General features: G+C 40.5%; 1 protein-coding gene across 1 annotated transcript in view; it reads right to left on the minus strand.

Annotated features, from left to right (window-relative positions):
* scfd2 (sec1 family domain containing 2) overlaps window positions 1-22,637 on the minus strand; it is a 302,365-nt gene that overhangs the window by 162,448 nt on the left and 117,280 nt on the right. The window contains exon 5 of the mRNA XM_048525994.2: window positions 21,441-21,690. Within this exon, the coding sequence (XP_048381951.1) occupies window positions 21,441-21,690 (250 nt within the window). The remainder of the gene's footprint in view (window positions 1-21,440; window positions 21,691-22,637) is intronic.

Consider the following 22,637-nt stretch of genomic DNA (forward strand, 5'->3'; position numbering starts at 1 on the left):
CCTTCAGCTTTGCTAATTGAGCACAAATTAAAGGTGAAATATACAACCAAAACAGCATAACAAATTTATCAGGATTTTGTTGTTTACCCACCAAAATAAAATTCACAAATGGTGAGATCCAAGAAGCTTCCAAAAGGGAATGTGCATTTTAATTGCTCACCCACCTGGTTTCCACAGAAATACAGAGTTAAAATAATGCTGCATTTAATTTCATTGTCCAATACGCACCTTCTATGTGTTGTCTAGTATGCTCAGCCAAGCAACGTGTAACATATTATTAAAATCTAAATAGGAAGATGATCTTTTTGCCAGCAATTCAGCGATATGTTGTATAAACACCAAACAACGCATATTGAGCTGTGTTAATAAAGACATATTTCACACTATGTAAATCTTTAAGATCTTAATTGGTATAAATATGATCAGTAACATACATATCATGTATTATTCAATAAATGTAAATTAATTTTGTAAGGCAATTCCGAAACACTACTAAAATATTAAATGCTAGCAACTGCTTCAAATCTTAAGTTTTACAGGTTTAGTTCACTAACTTCCTATGGGAAAGGTTACAAATCCACAACAGTTTTTATTGCTCAAGAAAAACTGCAATTTAAAAAGAAATTAAAATTTTGAACATAACTTTTGCACTTCTTATCCTGTATCAGGAAGCCATAATTAGTAGAAATACTCTCAAAAATCCTTAAATAAATCTAATAATTTTGTTTTATTTAATGAAAACCTATAAAATAGGTCAGTTTGAAACAACAGTTAAGATTTTCTTTATGGTTCACCAGGCAGGATAAGAAGATCTGCTTTATTTACTGTGATTTTCTCATATGTTTGGAGATGGAGATGATGAAACTTTCAGTGAAGCTACAGGTATAGAAGGGCATTGCACTATGCTAAGACAATGCTCAGCATTTGAAGGGTGTGTGCCTTTAACAGTTCAGAAAGAAAGTCGTGAATGGAAATGGGACAATACCCAAATGAGAAAGCTTAGAATTCATTGAATGGCAAGAAGGTCAGGAAGACAGTTCTTAAAAATGTAACATTCTTTACATTTACAGAGATCAATTCTCTCCCTACCAGGGTAAGGAAGACATAAACTGTGGGATGAAAACAAACTGCATATTGTAAACACAAATGGAACTCAGAAAAGCACACTGGGTTTGCAATATAAATATGGTTATATAATCAGGATGTGCAGGCAGCTGAAAAATTAAAATACATGCCTCCTACATATTTAACATTGATTTACCTTGTTTACCTCATGATATAAACATTTTAAAATACACAGCTCAACTGATTACTATACATTTGCTGCTTAGTTTCAAACTAAATCACTCAGAGTCCTCAGGGTACTGCTCCACTTCCTTTTTACAACAATGCTAAATATCCAGTGTTGGTATACTTCACTACTCTTCCTAACATTGGTCGCATACACATACAACAAACTAAGCTCCTGAATGATAGCCAAAAGGAAGTGCAATGCAAGAATGTAGAACACCAATGCACAGAAAACCAGCGTATTTTTATCCAAAGATAGTCGGAACTGCCGATGCTAGATAATAAGGTGTAGAGCTGGGTGAACACAGCAGGCCAAATAGCATCTGAGGAGCAGAAAACCTGACATTTCGGGCCAAAATGCCCAAAATGTCAGCTTTCCTGCTCCTCTGATGCTGCTTGGCCTGCTGTGTTCATCCAGCGCTACACCTTATTTTTATCCATAAAGTTTTATGCAATTCTCATTTTGTTTAAATCATGGTAACTATAGGTTCAAAAAAAATAAGTCCATTCTCAAAATATGGCACAGTTTCATTAACTTCAGGAATATGAACATTTGGCTGGAACTTCTACAGTGGTTTTCTTGATTGTGTAATGAAATTTCGGCAGAAAATCTGGAAAATGAGCAAATATCAATTTGTTTCCCACAATAATAAAGCAAAGTTAAATAATTGTATAAATGCAAACTATTAACATGGGAAAGTAAATGTGTACTGCCAAAGAAACAGTAAAGTTTGGGTGGCATGTGATAAGAAAAGTCACAGGCCTGAAATAAGCCATTTTATCCATTAATATTGCACCTGCACATTTCTCCAGCAGCTAGTGATCTCATAATAAATATTTTTCTTTCTCCAATCAATTAAGCATTCCCTGACTCCATCTCAACAAAAAAAAACTGGATAATTGTAACCATCCTCTAAAAAGATTTATATTCAACTTGCCACGTAATCTTTTTTTCTGGTTATTTCAGTGTTTTGTGCTCATTATGAACCTACTGCTCTGATTAAGCTTTTGGCCACCTTTCAATATCTCTCCTTCCCTGACTTCACATGTATTTTCTTAATGTTTATCTCTAAAATACCATGGGTTTGGCTGAATGCGCTATATAAACGTTTTTGTCATTATTACTCTCAGCTATCCTTTTAAATAACCCCAAAACTTAACACAATTTAAAACTGTCAGCAGATGTCCTGAAAGATGAATGACTAAGGTAGGAGAGCAGGAAAAATGAGATTAATTTGGATTTCTCTAATGAAATGCCATGGCAATGTGCTGAATTTCGTCTCTATCGTAAAAATCCATAACTGTACAGTAATTCAGTGATTTGATTAATTTATTAACAAGCTACATTAAGCATGTCCGTAAATAGGTTACACATGATAAACATTGACATTAAATGTAATGTCAAAGGAAAAGGTTTATTGCCTGGATTTGCAAAATTTTTTGACTAAACATTTCAGTAAAAGTCAGCCCTAGTCAGTCTTATGAAAATTTAAGAGTACCTAACTTCACCATGGTGAAATTTCCAATTTCTGTGATTTACACGCCAGTTGTTTTTTATTCTGATGAGAAATTAAACCAAGGCCCCATTGAACCTCTCACCACACTATTTGAAGAACAACATATTTCTCTTGGTTTCCTGGCTAACACTTATCCTTTGCTCAACACTTCGAAAACACACACACAAAAAGCCTGACATTATCCAGGACAAAGCAGCCTGTTTCATTGGCATCACATCCACAAACATCCACTCCCTCCTCATCGAACACTCAGTAGCCACAGAAATTCAGAAATGGATAGACCTATCCATCACCACTCTTGTACAATTATGAAGAGACCTGTAAAAACCAAAGCTGAAATACAGATTGCGCCCCTCCATCAAATAAGTTACTTTACATTAAGAGCTATTGAAGAAATATACACCATGAAGATGTGATCCATAAAACATTAAAAAGCAATTTCATTGGTTGTTTTCTTGCATTTCTTTTAGAAGGTAGATTTTAACTGAAACAAAGGACATTGCCTGAAATTAAAGATTGTTGAAATTGATTTGTGTCACTGTGTAGTCACGTAACACTTTGTTGGGCTTGACGTCGATGTGTGGACAGAAACAATGTCTGCCTATAATTGTGAACTGGCTCTTACCTCCCTCATCAAAATGGAGGATGTATCATTCAAGGAGTTAATGATTAGAAAACTTAAATTTATCACCTCAGTTCTGCTTTGGCAAAGATAAGTTGATCATCTTCCTTTTATAGTGTACATCAAATGAATGCAAATAAAAACAAAGTTGCTGGAAAAGCTCAGCAGGTTATTCCGTTCTGAGGGAAGGTCACCAGACCCGAAACGTTAACTCTGATTTTTTCTTCACAGATTCTGCCAGGCACGCTAAGCTTTACCAGCAACCTTTGTTTTTGTTCCTGATTTGCAGCATCGCAATTCTTTTGGTTTTTAGATGAATACGAATGCTGGCATGAAATTTGCAAACTTCGTACAGGGCAGCAGAGACAATTCACCTGGTCCTCTCTTTTTCCCTCCGAAAAGTCTTTCGAAACGTTGAGCCCTAATTTGTGGCAGGATCCAGCCCAAAAAACCTCATGCTACAAATATTGAGAATTTTAAAAGGAAGATTTCAACACAACAATGAAGATTCCAAGAGGAGGGTATTTAACAATTGCAAAACAACTGTTTCAGTGACAACCAAAATATCCAACACCACCAGTGAATTTATTGACTTCACTGAATTGAATTGTCTTTACTTGGCCAAGTTCATCAGTCTTGTCTCTAAATTTGTAGCTTTCCACATGCGTGGAGTTTGAGTTTTTACTTGGATGCATTTATAAGAAATAGGATGGCTTTTTACATTTCTTAACACTTTTATCAAAGTGGGGTTTTACAACAAATGTAACTCATTTGTTTAATCAAGAATAATTATTTGACTTATTGCTTACAAGATACACACCATCAAGTAAAGAATGAAGTGATGACACAGCATCCTTTTAAAATGTTGTGATGAAATAAGATGTGGAGAAAATGGAATATCAATCTACTACTCCTCGCAATATATCTTAATAAGGTTAATATACATTGGATAATTTGATATAATAAATAGTAATTATATTCATAGAAACTTGCTTCATAGGAGATCAATTAACTTGATGTGCATATGTTGGCTCTTTGACACAGCAGTCACATCTAGTCCTATCCCAGCTACCTGTCTGTATACAGAATTAAATTCATTCCCTTTGTGCTGTATTATATAGTAACTTTTCAAGGTAACCTTTAGTTACTCCCTACTAATAGAGCTAACTCCCAGGTAAATTATATTTCAGTACAGCAGAAAAGACCCATTTAATCAAAGCTTTTTGTCTTGCACTCATTAGGACAATATGAAAGAATACGCATCAAGAGGAATGCCAACATTTATACAATGTGAGAGGAGATTGCAGACTGATTGGTGGAGACATTGTTCAAGAGAATGCAGGAGTTAATGATAATTGACAGGGTTTGTTTAGATTGTAAACAAACTAGGCTGACTTTGATTGGTCAGGGCATTAAACGGAGAAATGAGCCACAGCAAGGTTGTGTTGAAACAGGTGCAGTGTATATGCATGCTCTTGCTATCTGTAAAGAATAGGATGCTGAATAATTTTGTAACTTTCGTATATGCATGTGTACCACACTCTGCATCTGACTGACAATAAATTGGTTGTCTACTATAATTTGTCTCACACATACAGAATTATTCAGAAAACATTGTCCAATTGCAGAATCACATTTAATGTTTGACACTGTGCTGCAACGTTGCAAATGTGGGCTGGTTGGTATGCTCAGTATCTTGCTTGTTGCATACAGCTGAGGGGATATGCTGTCTGATGCGATCTGAGAGTCTTTGGGATGTACAGTCTATCTGCCTGGCACTGAAATTCAGGCAAGGTAACTTTCTGGCTTAATGGCAGCATTTCTGTTACAGGTGAACACCACTTGTATTACTACAACAGCTTGTTTCACCTGTTGCTCAAACTTTTGAGATAACTTGCCATTCCAGGATGATTGGAGGTAGACTAGGCTCTCTTCAGAACCAAGAGTGACCACATCAGCATTTTTCAAGAGTATGCACCATACAATGCAGGAAATGATCAGGCAAGGATTGCCATAACCCTAGATAATAAAATGTGAGGCTGGATGAACACAGCAGACCCAGCAGCATCTCAGGAGCACAAAAGCTGACGTTTCGGGCCGAGACCCTTCATCAGAGAGGGGGATGGGGTGAGGGTTCTGGAATAAATAGGGAGAGAGGGGGAGGCAGACCGAAGATGGAGAGAAAAGAAGATAGGTGGAGAGGAGAGTATAGGTGGAGAGGTAGGGAGGGGATAGGTCAGTCCAGGGAAGACGGACAGGTCAAGGAGGGGAATGAGGTTAGTAGGTAGGAGATGGAGGTGCGGCTTGAGGTGGTCGGAAGGGATGGGTGAGAGGAAGAACAGGTTAGGGAGGCAGAGACAGGCTGGACTGGACATTGGGGAAACCAAGCGAAGGCTTGGGGACCGCTTTGCAGAACACCTCCGCTCGGTTCACAATAAACACCTGCACCTCCCAGTCGCGAACCATTTCCACACCCCCTCCCATTCTTTAGATGACATGTCCATTATGGGCCTCCTGCAGTAGTGCCACAGTGATGCCACCCAAAGGTTGCAGGAACAGCAACTCATATTCCGCTTGGGAACCCTGCAGCCCAATGGTATCAACATGGACTTCACCAGCTTCAAAATCTCCCCTTCCCCCACCGCATCCCAAAACCAGCCCAGTTCGTCCCCTCCCCCAACTGCACCACACAACCAGCCCAGCTCTTCCCTTCCACCCACTGCATCTCAAAACCAGTTCAGCCCGTCTCTGCCTCCCTAACCTGTTCTTCCTCTCACCCATCCCTTCCTCCCACCCCAAGCCGCGCCTCCATCTCCTACCTACTAACCTTATCCCACCTCCTTGACCTGTCCGTCTTCCCTGGACTGACCTATCCCCTCCCCACCTATACTCTCCTCTCCACCTATCTTCTTTTCTCTCCATCTTCGGTCCGCCTCCCCCTCTCTCCCTATTTATTCCAGAACCCTCACCCCATCCCCCTCTCTGATGAAAGGTCTAGGCCAAAACGTCAGCTTTTGTGCTCCTGAGATGCTGCTGGGCCTGCTGTGTTCATCCAGCCTCACATTTTATTACCTTGGATTCTCCAGCATCTGCAGTTCCCATTATCATTGCCATAACCCTGTGGGTGGCTTTGATGCACCCTACTTGAGATGAAACTGAATGATGAACAAATGGTTTGGGCGCTATTTGTTATGTTGATGGTGAGACCATTTTCATGCACTATGAACTTTACCTTATCAGCAGCCTCATAATGTAGTATATTCTTTTCAGTGCCTGTGTGAAGCCAGGCAGATAGTACATACATTTTAAAGACAGCATGCCCCTTCTGCTGTCTGTAACAGCAGGGCACTTACTATGCCCGACTAACCCTTGTTTTTCAATCTTGCAATAGTTTCCAACATTAGATATTATTCTACAATTGGACAACATTTCCAGGATAATCCTGAACATGTCAGGAATTACACTGACCATCTATTTAGGACTGTCTGTCAGTCAGTCTGTCTTGTACTGTGGTACACTTACAGCTACATAAATTAATTCACAAGGCTCTGTTCTCTGCAGATAGAAAGAACACGTACAAGCTGCACCAATTCCAATGTAACAAAATAGGTGTCGGCCATTTACTATCTTATTTCTTAGGGCATTACCCTGGCCAATCAGAGTTAACCTATCTATCTTAAAATTTTAACAGTGCTTAGTGGTTAACAGTCAATCATCATTAACCGCTGCATCTTCTTTGACAACTCCTCTACCAATCAGTCCACTTGCCAACCAATCAGCATCCTCCTCTCAAATAAATTAAATGTTGATTTTCACCTTTATCGGTATTCTTGTACATTGTCTTCATGCGGTCAAGACTAAAAACTTCAACAAAATGTATCAGTTTTCAGACATACATAAATTTTGCATGATGAAATGACTACATAAAACACATTTACATTTACGGTTAGGACATGTGAGCCTCAGGTTACATGAAATTAAACAAAAATGCTTGAAAAAAACTCAGCTCGTGTGCAGAGTGTGAAATAATTATCATTTTAGGTCTGTGTTCTTTTATCAGAACTGGGAAAAGCTAGAGATGAAATAGATTTTGAACAAGGGATGGATGGAACAAAGACAAAGGAAGATCTCGGGTAGAGTGGAAGACAGGAGAGATTGAATAACAGAAAGGTTAGTCTCTCAGGGCCTCAGGGATTAGAAATAGTGCAAGAAAGAGAACTAAACATGTGTGTACAGTAGGTGCACTGCTGCCTTATTGAAGGGAAGAAATGGAACAAGGCAAGTGAAATAAATTTACAATCTGAAATTGTGGAACTCCATGTTGAGACCTGAAGGCTGTAAAATGCCTAATTGAAAGGTGAGTCTCACTAGAACAGTGTAACAGCAAGGTGAATTAAAAAGACAGACCAGTGGAAGTTTGGGATCATGCTTTTTTTGCCTTGAACTGAATGGCTTGCAGGGCCATTAAGAGGAAAAGAAAGAATCAATCACATTTCTGTGGGCCTGGAATTAGGACACGTGGGCCTGACCAGATAAGGATGGCAAATTTCCTACTCTAAAGGACATCAATGAGCCAGATGGATTCCAGTCGAACTGACATTGGTTACATGGGGCACGATCTCCCCAGGCCCTGAATGATTTGTTCGTTGGCAAGAAATTTGGAAGAATTATGCATGAAGTTGAGTTTGACCTTCCTTGACCTAGGAACCAACAAGTCACAGTTTCATACTAAGGACACTGAGATGAAATTCTCATGAGTGAGTTACAAGATGCCTTTTAATGGAGAGATAATCACTCACTGTCAACCTCATTAATGGGCATTCTCCTATTCTGACACCCACTAGTTAGGTACAAGTTGCTGAGAATTCCTGACATGACATTCCTCACCTGACTGGTGAGTCCAGCTTGTCACTTGCTCCTTTGGACATCCATCTTGAACAACTAGCACCAACATATCACCACATGGACACCATGTCCATGCACGCTGGCATCCTTCATGCGCCAACCTCTCCACACCATCATGGCACATCCCTGATCCACATATAATCTACTGTTGTTCTGTATTATCTCTTTCTTGCACTATTTCTAATCCCTGAGGCCCTGAGAGACTAACCTTTCTGTTATTCAATCTCTCCTGTCTTCCACTCTACCCGAGATCTTCCTTTGTCTTTGTTCCATCCATCCCTTGTTCAAAATCTATTTCATCTCTAGCTTTATTATTATCGGAACGCTACTGTGTGCAGGGACAGACACCCAGCTCAGGGTTCCTCACTTATTCTCTTGGCGCTCTTTCACTTTGTGCCTAACTGATGCTCACAGCATCTCTGCTTTGCATTGCCTTTTAGTGTTTCACCCTTTTGCAGCTCTTTAGTAGTTCACAGCACATGTGTTTTGCCTTTGTGTTTAGTGCATGTTAGTCTGCAGTGATCAGTGATAATGAGGTTGTTGACGTGCTTCCCGAGCTGGCTTGTTCTCATTCAGATGTTTCACCATCATGCTAGATAACATCATCAGTGGAACCTCTGATGAAGTGATGTTCTTTTACTCCACTTGGAATTTATACTGTCTGGTGCATCATGGTGAATAGTGTCATTTCCGGTTTTGAATATGGGGTCCAATTCTGTATGTCTGTTGATTGCATTACGGGTGGAAAACCATGCCTCTAGGGATTCCCGTGAGCGTCTATGTTTGGCTTGGGGTACTCTGGTTATCTTGTCCCAGTTAAACTGATTGGCCTTCATTGGCTGAGTGTACCGATATTAAAGAGAGTTTTGCTGCTCATTGAAGTTCGTATATTCTGGAGGCTAGTTTCCTTCAATGTAATGTTTGTGGTGGTCGTTACATGGTATTTTGTAAACCACGTTGGTTCTGATTGTTGTGGGAATGGGGTCTTTAATCCTTGTAAATGTCTGTATGAGAACAAATCAGCTCGATCAACAAGTCAATAATTTCATCCACAACCCGAGCTACTGATCTTTGCCAAAACTTTGATCAGTGATAATGTCAACATGTTCCTTAATGGCACAGTGCTATATCAATCTCACACCTGCACCTTGTGCCAGCTACGTATGTAGCAAACACACTGCAATGTACTACAAGTGAACAGCCACTTCTGAAAATCTAAGGGGAGTAGTCCTCAGTCAAGTCAACGGAGACGCCCTTCAACCTGGAGGTCCCAGTACATGAAGTCAACGGCAGCATCCAATATCACTCCAAGAGATAGAGTACAATTAAAAGGCTAGTTGGGCCGATCAAGGTCGGGGCTCGTGCCACATAGAGAATGAGAAGCTGAATGTCAGTCACCTTAATTGGCTTTGTTTTTGCCCTACTGTAGGCTGTTCTCTCCTACAATGACAGAACAGAAGGGATAGAGAGAGTTGAAAGTGGGTGCGACAGCTGTTGATGCTACTGCAGATGGGGGGGAATGTAGTGAGGTATTCTGAATGAGTGAGGAGGCAGTGCAGGGTCTCTGTAGGTTTAGTAGTGTGGGGTGTGTCGGTGGATAACAGCAAGTGAGAATAGTAAAACATCAGCCCTCAAAGAAGGTGGGAGCAGTAGCAGCGATACAGTGAGTGTGAGATAGTAGAGAGAAGTTGGTGGCACTTACTCTCATGAGTGGAATGACTGTTGTGTCAGGCAGCTGAGATTGTGCTGAGCCCAGAGGCAACCGCAGACAAGGCTGGCAGCATCTGGTGTCATGGCCTCCTTGCCTGTCCTGTGAGGAAAGAATAACACTCCTCTGCACCACTCCCTCCACCAGGACCTCTAGGTCCCTGTCCACAAAGTGGGGTGTCAATATTCCCTTATGTGCCATATCCAGGTCAATGCTACGAATTGAGCACAGCAGCTCCAGACTGTGCTTGACAAGGTTCACAATGACCTTTTAAAGGGCTAAGTGAGTGCCAGAGTTCCTAGGATCTCCTTGAAGTGAAGAGTATTTCTGGCTACAGTGAGTGGGAAAACTGGGCTTGTATTGAACAAGAGGATATCTCCTGTGGGTGATATTTTGCAAAATGGTCACCCCAAATTTTGCTTGGTTTCCCCAATGTAGAGGAAAGCACTCAAATAACTGCATGGAATCTGGTATTCCATCACCAAGTTATTCTTTATTTAAGTCTCTAGAATGAGGAGATTCTCGACATCCCATGCTTATATCTATCAGCCAGGAGTTCCTCTTTGGCCCAGGTTAACAACCTCAATGAAGGATCGCATAGTCAATGGATCCACCTGTCCCTTGTTCCAATCACTGCAATCACATAACATTTAAGGAGTATTTAGATGTATACTTACAGTGCCAAGGCATTCAAGGTTATGAGAAAAATGCTGGAAAATCTGATTCGAATAATTAAGTGGTTGTTTTTGACCAGTGCAGATGTGAGGGGCTGAACAGCCTTTCTCCGTGCTGTAGATCTCTATGACTTTATCACATGGTGAACAGCAAATAGATTTGATCTAGGAGACTCATTTGAAAGAAGTCTTTTTCACCTGGAAGGAGCATTTGGGACATAGATCATAGAACATAAAACAGTACAGCACAGTACAGGCCCTTCGGCCCACAATGTTGTGCCGAACTTTTACCCAAAACCTAAGGTCTATCTAGCCTCCACCGCCACCCTGTACTATCTTCCATATGCCTATCTAGGACCTTGGAACTGTGAGGACAGAACTTGCAAAAGTCATCTGCTCACATGGAAAGGTGCCATGAGAAAGGGACAGTGTACTGGTGGTGACTGAGAGTGGATCAAAATAATAAGGAGTGAACGGTCTATTTGGAATACTGAAGAAGAGGGATGGAGACGTATTTGGTACTGAAGGTATTAGAAAAGGTGGAGAAGAATCTGTTGATTGAAAGTGGAACCCTATCATGGTTCTGGAATGGAATGGAAGGGGTGAGAGCAAATGTATGTGAAATACATTGGTGATGGTGGAGGGCTCTGTCAACTATGATGGCGAATACTCAGGAGGAGGAAAAAAACACATCATCCCAAAGCTTTGTTGTGGAAGGGTGCAACCAAGATATTTGGATCATTAAAAGATAATGAACACTAAGGTCCTAAGTCATATTTTCAAAATGATTAAACTGCAACATATTGTGTAAAACAAAATGTGATATTAAAGTGGACTTTTAAACAATGTACCAATTCGAGTGTGTGACAGATACACCTCTATAAACACCATCTGAATAAAGATAAACTAATTTTTTTTACATGAAATTAATAATGATTATGTTGAAACAGTTGTGACAAACTTTAAAAGGAGACCGTATTAGGGGAGGCAATGGCCTTGTGGTATTATTGTTGGGCTGCAGTACCAGAGACCCGGAAAAGATTCTGGAGGCCTGGGTTTGAATGCTGCCAAGGCAGATGGTGGAATTTGAATTCAATAAAAAAAAATCTGGAATTAAGAGTCTCATGATGACCAGGAATCAATTGTTGATTGTTGAAAAAACCCATCTGGTTCACTAATATTCTTTAGGAAAGGAAAGTGTCCCCCTTACCTGGTTGGCCTACATGTGACTCCCGAGCCACAGCATTGTGGTTGACTATTAACTACCTTCTGGGCAATTAAGGACTGAGAATAAATGCTGCCTAGCCAGTGACATCCTCATCCGTTAACGAATAAAAGAAAACAGGAAAGGCTGGAAAATGAAGGCTTAATAGTTTGGTCTAGAAACTTGTGCACTCAGCACAGAACACTGCCTGCCACATACAGCATGTGTCCTGTTGCTTGAGTACGCTTTCATAAACTATCCCTTCAATGTCACTATTTCCATCAGTTGCGGATCAGAGCACTGAAGATGCTGTGATCTTTCTCCTGGGTTAAGCTGTAAATCTAATAAACGTGTGTGGGCACCAGAACCTTTCGTAATATCTCTGCATTTTGACATTATGCTTAAATATTTTATTCATTTTGAATTTTAAATCCAACTTTTGAAAAAATAAATCTGGCTACATTGATCCTTTCTGCTGAAGAATGCTGATTTTGCTGAGGAAATACCTTTTCTGAAGTCATGTTAAACAACCGACATTTTAAAAATGTGGTTATGAGATGTACAATCTGGGACATAGGTAGTCACTTTTCCTTATAAATTACTAATTTGGTTGGCTATAATTGTTTAAAACCTACTCTGCCTCATTTGAATAGTTATTTATTAGGCTCAGGGGAAGTGGTTTGCTTCAATGTCTGGACAAAAAAGGGTCAATCAGTGCAGAAACCTCATTATTTTTGAAGTTTGTCCCATAACTCTCCCACTTAAGCTACACAGGGGAATATTGCTCAGTCAGTGGGCACTAATTGGTTGCTCACAAGTGGTTTGAAAAAACAACACTGTAGTCTCAGCATACACTGGTAATTATTGTCCACAATTTAACAATAAACAGCAGAACTAATTGCTTTTGCAGACCAACAAACCCAATTTAAATCACACTTTTGACGTTTTTATTCTAGGACAGAGCCCATTAGGAATTGCACAGCAACTCCCACTTGTATTCCAGTACTAATAAAATAAGATCATCCAACACCCACAGATACAATTAGTTTGGTTATTTGTTTCCTGCATAGATTGCAGCTGCACTATCATGAGCATGATGGTGTAAAGTGCTTTCAGTCCCAAACTATTGCAAAAGTGGCAGTATAGTTTAGGGATGAGGCTCAAAACCATAGTTGACCTCAGTAAAAATGTGGAAAGCATATTACCATAACCTCATCAGGATGAAGAGCTTATACTATTCCCACTGGAACTATGGAAGTCATCAGGAAACTTAGTTTTCTTTTAAATAATGTTTGACTTCATTTGGTGAATTGGGGAGGAGGAATATGTCTTCAGATAGGCGAGCCTGTATGGAGATGGTGGCAGGGGGTTGGAAGTGTGGGTGTTATGTCAGTAATTTAAAATTGTCAACAAGGGAGAAAATAGCAAGACTGGACAAAATTGCCAGATCCGTAAGGGGTGGCTGGAACATTGTGCATTGCATCTTTCAAGCAGAAATGCCAGAAATGTTAGAAAGGTGAAACATGTCTGGCTGTGTGAAGTTACAGCATACAGTTTTGGATTGCTCTTTCAAAGGGATCACAGTGACAAAATGAAATTTTTAAATTGCTATGACTCTCCATTTCCCAAAAGATTCTTCTACGTCTGAAATTTCAGTTTATTTTCAGCTTATTTTTTAAAAATCTGGAGTTTAGGGATGCTGCTAAAGAATCAGTGTCAGCTTGATCTGAAGCTAACTAATAGCTGTGAAGTGTCAGTTCTCCACGAAAAGGAACTGTTTTAGCACTGCTTGAGGTCAATGTGAAGTAGGGAATGCTTCAGCCTTCACTAGCTCAGATTGGTAACTCGAATAGTAGGGTCCAGAAGAGATGGAAATTAATGTAAGATATTCTCTCTACACCAGCCTTCAAAATAAGAGAAAATTAACACATTTAAAAGATATTCATAATGAAGAAATCCTAGATAAGTTGGAAAATCTTTGCTGGAGAGAAAATATTTACTCAGTTGACATATATAATGGGTATTTCTGATTGACTCCCACCAAAGCAAATAAACAGATACTCCTCTGGGCTTCGGATCAATCCAGTTTTCAAAAGGAAATTATACTTTCAGCAGGGATGAAATTGGTCTTCAACGCTAGTGCAAGAAGGAGAAAAATTAAATGGCAGACCCTGTGGTATGCACATTAGAGAACAGTCTACAGTCTGTTTTCGGAATAAACTTCCTGAAATTCATGTAGGTAACATGAACATTGCTTATTTGGCCAGTCCAGCATTTAGTCCCATCCCAACAATCCTTGAAAAAGTGGTGGTGAGCTTGCTGCCTTCTTGAACGAACACAGTCCTTTCGGTGTAGGGGCACCCACAGTGCAGTAAGAGAGGGAATTCAATGATTTTGACCCAGTGATGGAACCTAAGTTGGGTTGGTGTGTGACTTGCAAGTTCCCATGTATCTACTGCTCTTGTCCTTCTGGTGATAATGGTCATGGATTTACAAGGTGCTGGAAAAGGTGCTCAGAGATAGTAGGAACTGCAGATGCTGGAGAATCCGAGATAACAAAGTGTGGAGCTGGATGAACACAGCAGGCCAAGCAGCATCTTAGGAGCAAAGGTGCTGATGAGTTACTACAATGACTCTTGGAGATAGTACAAATGCAAGAATACTGGAGAAACTCAGCAGGTCTAGCTGCATCTGTGGAAAAAGAAACAGAGTTCACGTTTCAAGTCTGGCATGACTCTGAAATAGAGTTCTTCCATGTATTCAATATGGAGGAGCATTAATTCATCAGCTGAGTGGGGGACAGTACATGTAATCAGCATGAGGTTGCTTGCCCCTGTTTAACCTGGTGCCATGAGACTTCTTGGGGTCTACAGTCCACACTGTGGGACAACAGGGCAACTACTGTTTATTGCTGTGCCACTAACCCTGTTGGGCCTGTCCTGACAGTGGGACAGATATATCAAAGGATAGTAATGGTGACGTCTGGGACAGTCATAATCACTGCATCTTACTTTAGAGAGAATGTCAGGCTCTTGCTTGACTTGCCTGAGAGGCAGCTCTCCCAATTTTGGCACAAGCATTTAATTCTGCAAGTGGAAGAAAGGGTTTAACAAGGATGCTGCTGGGATTGGTGGGTTTGAGCCGTAGGGAGAGAATGAATAGAACATAGAACATAGAACAGTACAGCACAGAACAGGCCCTTCAGCCCACAATGTTGTGCCGACCATTGATCCTCATGTATGCACCCTCAAATTTCTGTGACCATATACATGTCCAGCAGTCTCTTAAATGACCCCAATGACCTTGCTTCCACAACTGCTGCTGGCAACGCATTCCATGCTCTCACAACTCTCTGCGTAAAGAACCTGCCTCTGACATCCCCTCTATACTTTCCACCAACCAGCTTAAAACTATGACCCCTCGTGCTAGCCATTTCTGCCCTGGGAAATAGTCTCTGGCTATCAACTCTATCTATGCCTCTCATTATCTTGTATACCTCAATTAGGTCCCCTCTCCGCCTCCTTTTCTCCAATGAAAAGAGACTGAGCTCAGTCAACCTCTCTTCATAAGATAAGCCCTCCAGTCCAGGCAGCATCCTAGTAAACCTCCTCTGAACCCTCTCCAAAGCATCCACATCTTTCCTATAATAGGGCGCCCAGAACTGGACGCAGTATTCCAAGTGCGGTCTAACCAAAGTTTTATAGAGCTGCAACAAGATCTCACGACTCTTAAACTCAATCCCCCTGTTAATGAAAGCCAAAACACCATATGCTTTCTTAACAACCCTGTCCACTTGGGTGGCCATTTTAAGGGATCTATGTATCTGCACACCAAGATCCCTCTGTTCCTCCACGCTGCCAAGAATCCTATCCTTAATCCTGTACTCAGCTTTCAAATTCGACCTTCCAAAATGCATCACCTCGCATTTATCCAGGTTGAACTCCATCTGCCACCTCTCAGCCCATCTCTGCATCCTGTCAATGTCCCGCTGCAGCCTACAACAGCCCTCTACACTGTCAACGACACCTCCGACCTTTGTGTCGTCTGCAAACTTGCTGACCCATCCTTCAATTCCCTCGTCCAAGTCATTAATAAAAATTACAAACAGTAGAGGCCCAAGGACAGAGCCCTGTGGAACTCCACTCACCACTGACTTCCAGGCAGAATATTTTCCTTTTACTACCACTCGCTGTCTTCTGTTGGCCAGCCAATTCTGTATCCAAGCAGCTAAGTTCCCCTGTATCCCATTCCTCCTGACCTTCTGAATGAGCCTACCATGGGGAACCTTATCAAATGCCTTACTGAAGTCCATATACACCACATCCACAGCTCGACCCTCATCAACTTTTCTAGTCACATCCTCAAAAAACTCAATAAGGTTTGTAAGGCATGACCTACCCCTCACAAAGCCGTGTTGACTGTATTTGATCAAGCCATGCTCTTCCAGATGGTCATAAATCTTATCCCTCAGAATCCTTTCTAACACCTTGCAGACGACAGACGTGAGACTTACCGGTCTATAATTGCCGGGGATTTCCCTATTTCCTTTCTTGAAGAGAGGAATTACATTTGCCTCTCTCCAGTCCTCAGGTACGACTCCAGTGGAGAGCGAGGATGCAAAGATCTTCGCAAGTGGCGAAGCAATTGCATTTCTCGCTTCCCAAAGCAGCCGAGGACAAATCTGATCCGGGCCTGGCGACTTGTCAGTCTTAATGTTTGACAAAATTTTCAGCACATCAGCTTCGTCTATCTCTATCCATTAAAAAAAGTTCGGGGCTTTTTTCCCTGGAGCATTGGAAGTGGAAGGGTGACCTTATACAGGTGTTTAAAGTCAGCAGGAGTGTAAATAGGGTGAATAGCCAATGTCTTTTTCCTAGAGTGGGAGAGTCCAAAACTAGAGGGCATAGATATAAAAGGGGACCTGAAGGCCAACTTCTTCACACAGAGGGTGGTGCGTGAATGGAGCGAGCTGCCAGAGAAAGTGGTGAAGGCAGGTACAATTTCAACGTTTCAAATGCATCTGGCTGGGTATATGAACAGGAAGGGTTTAAGAGGGATATGGGCCAAATGCTGGCAAATGGGACTAGACCGGTTCAGCATATGTGAACATGGGTGATTTGAACAAAGGGTCTGTTTCTGTGCTATGTAATTCTATGACTCTCTGTTCATAATGCAGGCTTTGCAGTGTAGACAGGGTTGTTCTTATCATTAAAGAAAAGAGTTCCGAGGAAGGGTCAGCGGACCTGAAACGTTAACTCTGTTTTTTCCTTCACAGAGGCTGCCAGACCTGCTGGCTTTTCCAGCAACTTTGTTTTTGTTCCTGTTCTTATCATTGCCCTTTCTAGTGTCTCAGTGGATGGCAGGTGGTCCATCCAGTTTCATTTTTGAAGTTTTTCTCATATTGTTACAAAGAAATACTTGCTAGGCCATTTCACTGGGCATTTATGAGTCAACTACATTGTTGTAGGTCTGGAGTCACACGTAGGCCAGACTATGCTCGGACTGTGGTTTCCTTCCAGAACATTACCTCAGTCTCTAGATTAATAGTCGAATGAAATTACCAACATCCTGTCACTTCCCTGAAGAATTCCTGAAACCAAGGCCACAAAAATCTGTCCTTCCTCAGCAAAAAGAACTGAAGCGTGATTTCCTCCCTGAGCTATCCTCAACAGAACTTGGGAACTGGTAAATCAAGAAGGCTGGATCTAAAGATACCATGTGGCTTGGATATGACAGTTCAGTGTAAAACAGCGAATCATATGATGGATTGTGACTGATCTGTAGTATGGAATTCCCCATTTTCAGTTGAAATGTTTCATTTAGAGAGATTCATGGCACCTCTTCGATGACGATTTGGAGCAACTAGGCTCACACAATCTTCAGCTCACCCCATTAATTATGTGACAAGGCTGTATGGTGCCTTTCTTGGAAATCACACAGCTGGAGAAGCAAGAAAGCTCGCAACAGCCAGGATCTTCCAGCTTTCAAACCTCTGGTGCTATATTTAAAGTCCAGCTCTGTATAATGTCAGAAATGGTAAACCAGGAACTGCCTCTCACAATGTGGTGCTTGAGCTTCAACATGTAATACACTGCAATGAGGAAAGTGGACAGAGACCTGAAGATGTTGGTGCTCATGGACAGGAGGGCTGTTCTTTTCCCAGACAACTGCTATATGAGGTGATGCCACCAGATACAGCCAGCTTGGTTGCACATTACAGCTTGGTGTACCAAGTGAAAAGGAATTCAATGCAGGAAGGAGGCTAATGATCTTGTGCTCTGAAAGAGTAAGTGCCACCTCTTTGCGAGCTCACAATCTCAGGATCTGCACTCACACTAGTTCCATCACTGCAGATAGGTGGCTCTCACACACTACTATTTGTGTCGAGTCAATGGTTTTCACCCAATTTATCCTAAACCTTTCAGCACTTCCTGCACATTCATTAGTGACACTTCACCACTCACTCATAGACAGGATAGTGAAAAAAGCTTTTGGTATGTTTGTGTTTATGCGCCAGTGTATTGAGTCTAGGAGTTGGTACGTCATGTTGTTAAGCCACATTTGGAGTGCTGCTTCAAGTCTGGTCTCCTTGCTATAGGAAGAATACTATTATATTTTAAAAGTTCAGAAAGGATTTACAAGGATGTTGCCAGGGTAGGAGAAGGATTTGAGCTGTAGGGAGAAGCTGAATAAGCTGGGGCTATTTTCCCCGGATGATTAGAAGCGGAGGGGTGACCTTACAGAAGTTTATAAAATCATGTGCAGCATGGATAGGGTAAATATCCAAGGTCTTTGCCCCAGTGTAGGGCAGTCTAAAACCAGAGGGCGGAATGGGGAAAGATTTAAAAGGGATCTAAGGGGCAACTTTTTCCACACAGAGGATGGTGCATGTATGGAATGAGCTGCCAGAGGAAGTGGTGGAGACTGGTACAATTACAACATTTATAAAGGCATCTGGATAGGTATACGAACAGAAGGAGTTAGAGGGATATGGGCCAAATGCTGGCAAACGGGACTAGATTAGTTCAGGATATCGTCAGTATGGATGAGTTGGACTGAAGTGTCTGTTTCCATGCTGTACATCTCTATGACTCTCCAGATTATGCATTACCATAGCTCATCCATTCATTTCTATAATACATAATCCCTCGCTGTGTCTCATTGCAGCAAGAACTGGCTTATCACCCAGCCCTCTACCCAACCACCATGCCTCCACCACCGCGATTGATTTAACTCCTATGCCTGGACTGGCAGAGTAGCAAAGCACTCAATATTCTTTGTTTATTGCCGACATGAGCTTGTTTCTGCTGTTTAGTGAAATGAGCTAGAAAAAAATCATTCGTGGACTCATGAAGCAATCCTCAACAAAGAATGGGCCCTGAGGGTGAGTGCAGTAACACCAAGATTTAAAACAACTTGCAACAAAAACTGAAGGATTCTCATTTGGTGACAAGCAGACAAAAGGCTGTTTGCTGATGACAGCAATCTTTACCGCCAAACAGTTGTCTTTTTATGAAAAAGTAGTTTTTGGGAAGAAAGAAGCCTGTTGTTAGAGAAGAAAGCTGCAGGGTCATCAGCTTAGTCCCACAATTAAAAGCCGTGAACAGTGTAAACATACATCATCAGCTAATTTGCTTTTTTACAATCAACATTAAGCCATTCTCAAGTAGAGATCATTTCAACAAAACAGTATTGCTAATGTAAATCTATATTTTAAATAATTAGCATTTTCAGAATATCACAAAATTGTGTTTTACTATGGATTCATCAAGCAAGGAAACAGACCCTTTGGTCCAACTAGCCATGCTGACCAGGTTTCCTAAATTAAACTAGTCCTGTATGTCCCTCTAAACTTTTCCTATTCACGTACTTGTCCAAATGTCTTTTAAATGTTCTAAGTGTAATTGTATCTACCACTTCTTCTGGCAGTTCATTCCATATATGAACCACTCTCTGTGTGATAAAGTTGCTCCTCGGGTTCCTTTTAAATCTTTCTCTTTTCACCTTCAAATTATGCCTCTAATTTGAAACTCTCCAAACTTGGTGAAAAGCTCTTTGCTATTCATCTTATCTATGTCCCTCACGATGTTATAAACCTCTATAAGGTCACCCTTCAACCTCCTATGTTACAGTGAAAGAAGTCCCAGCAAATCCAGCCTTTCCCTATAACTCAAACCCTCCAGTTCTGGTAACATACTTGTAATTTTTTTCTGTACCCTCTCTAATATCCTTCCTACAGCATGGCAAGCAGAACTGTAAACTGTACTCCAAAACTGGCCTCACAACGTCTTGTACAACCACAACATGATGTTCCAACTTCTAAATTCAATGGTCTGAGCAATCTAGCACTGAAGAAAAGTACCGACTCCCCCATCCCACCCCAATATTTCCACAGCACCCGATTCCCTCATCTTCCTTTTTCATCCACAAACTCTCTGTGGTCTATTTTCAGCACATTGACTGGCTCCAGTTCTCTGCCTGATTGGAATAAAATTGGCTGTTTGGCCTGCAGTCTCTATAAACAGAAATATTAAATGAAAATTTTTAAAAATTCAAGGTCTGTCTGAATTTTCTCTACCCACTCACAGTAACATATGGATTAATGTTTTATACCTGGTGATAACTGGACAGTTTTGACACTGGCTGTGAACTATCAAGTCTACTTGTGATATGATCCGTGGTCCAGCAAAACCACTGATACTCATTATACTAAAAATAAGTTTTGAAATTAGAAGTCACCCAATTAGAGAAGGCACGAAGGAGCTCAAACAAGGAATTAAGAGGCCTAACAGGAGTTGTGCAATGTCTTTGGCCAGCCCCTTTCGGGAGAATCCACAGTATTTTATAAGTATATTAGGAGCAAAAGGGTAGCAAGGGAAACAGTAGGTCAGAAGGGAACAGTAGGGAAACTATATTTTCAGAAATACTACCATCAGTTAACTAATTAGTCTTTTACTTCATGAATAGAAATACAGCAGAAACATCATCAGCAAGATAAAATACTGCACTCAAGAGGTAATCCCCATTAGGTGCCCTTCTCAGGGTTCATGAAGAGATTGCATTTGTAAAAGTGAAGGAGGAACACAAATTTGAAACATTTCAGTTATCTTGTTGACATGTTCATAAGTCAATGAGATCCCTCAACTCTGCAGGTCTTGTGCTGTCACACTTCAATCAATGGCTTCTAAAACATGAATTCATGTGATTTGAAGAATATACATTTGGAGAGATATTCTCTTCCCAGTTACCAGCTTACCGTTTTCCCTCGCTCATGCAAGCCATCTTTTTTTTCTGAAAAGGGATTAAACCTTGGAACATAACTTTAATCAATGATAGCAGATTACTTCCCCTCTGAGTCTCAGTATTCTCAACAAGATCAAAAATCATGGAATTCCCCGAAGGAAATTTAAGTGCTTAGATCAGTTAAATTTCAAATCAGGAAGCACTTTCTGGAATTTCAGTATAAATAATTATGCTTTAAAAATTGGTTAAGGTAGTATACAGTGGAATTCAGACCAACCTGTTATTTCCTGAAGTAGGTTAGATAAGTCAGGTTCATCACACAATGCTTGCAGCAAAGCTTTCTTGACCTCACATTCAGCTTTCTCCACCATGTTGTCGACCTTGAGCTCTCCAACAACAGAATAGATGTAAACCAATAATACAAGAATTTCTTCGGGGTTGTAATCAGAATTTTCTCTCTCCTCATAGGATTTGATCATAGGCAGAAATTGAGTTAAAACTCTAGACAAATCACAATCTCCAAGTGCCTAAAAACAGAAGAGATGTTTTCAATTTTAGTACAAAAAAAACCCCACAGCAACTAAATTCAAATATTTTTCAAGCTGGAATAAATTTCCTTCTGCAAACAGATTCATTTATGATACTTCAAACTGTTCTCACAAATATAGACATGTAATGCCATCCAACATCAACAGCAATAAAAATCTAGAAAATAGCTGTGAAGAAAAATGAAGTATGTTTCGGATAAAATGAAACTGAATAAAGATATTTTGTAAAATTAATAAATTATAAATTACAGATATGGGGTTGGATTTGTTATGACATTCGAGATATTTTTTCAAATTCTTGAACTAGAACCATAAATAACAAGTCACTAACTAAACACTAAATGCTGTACTTAATACTGCATAATTCAGAAGTAATGTTTCAGTTATCCAGGATTACATTTGAACATCAAACGCACATATATTTCTATTTAACAGAGAAATGAAGCAACAATTTGACTCAGATGAACATCACCTTCCTTGTGCCAGAAAAATCACTATTTGAGAATTTTTTTTCCATCTTTTTCCCCCAAATACTTAGAAATGAGAAATTTAACTGTCAAAGCTTTATTTCAGACAAATTCCTCTTCCCTTCATGCTGTCTGCAAGGTCAGCAACATTCAATTTTGTTCAGAAAAATAGACTTCAAAGATTTTAATATTAAACATTTTGAACATGCAAACTGGAGCAGCTTAGCTTTCATTTCTTTCTGACTGTTTTTAACCATTGTCCACAAGGAACTGTATGCATCTCTCTCTTTTGGAAAATAAGTGGTTATAGTTTTAAGGGTGTCACTCTACATCTAGGCTACTTGATCAGGAATCTTTTCTCTTCAATTCTTTAACAGAATTTATACTTTTAAATAAATTATAAAATGAGCAACTCTGTAATAGAACCACAAGTGCTCAAGGCAGAATGTAAAAGCAGGA

The sequence above is a fragment of the Stegostoma tigrinum genome, chromosome 1, assembly GCF_030684315.1.
Source record: "Stegostoma tigrinum isolate sSteTig4 chromosome 1, sSteTig4.hap1, whole genome shotgun sequence".
NCBI lineage: Eukaryota > Metazoa > Chordata > Chondrichthyes > Orectolobiformes > Stegostomatidae > Stegostoma > Stegostoma tigrinum.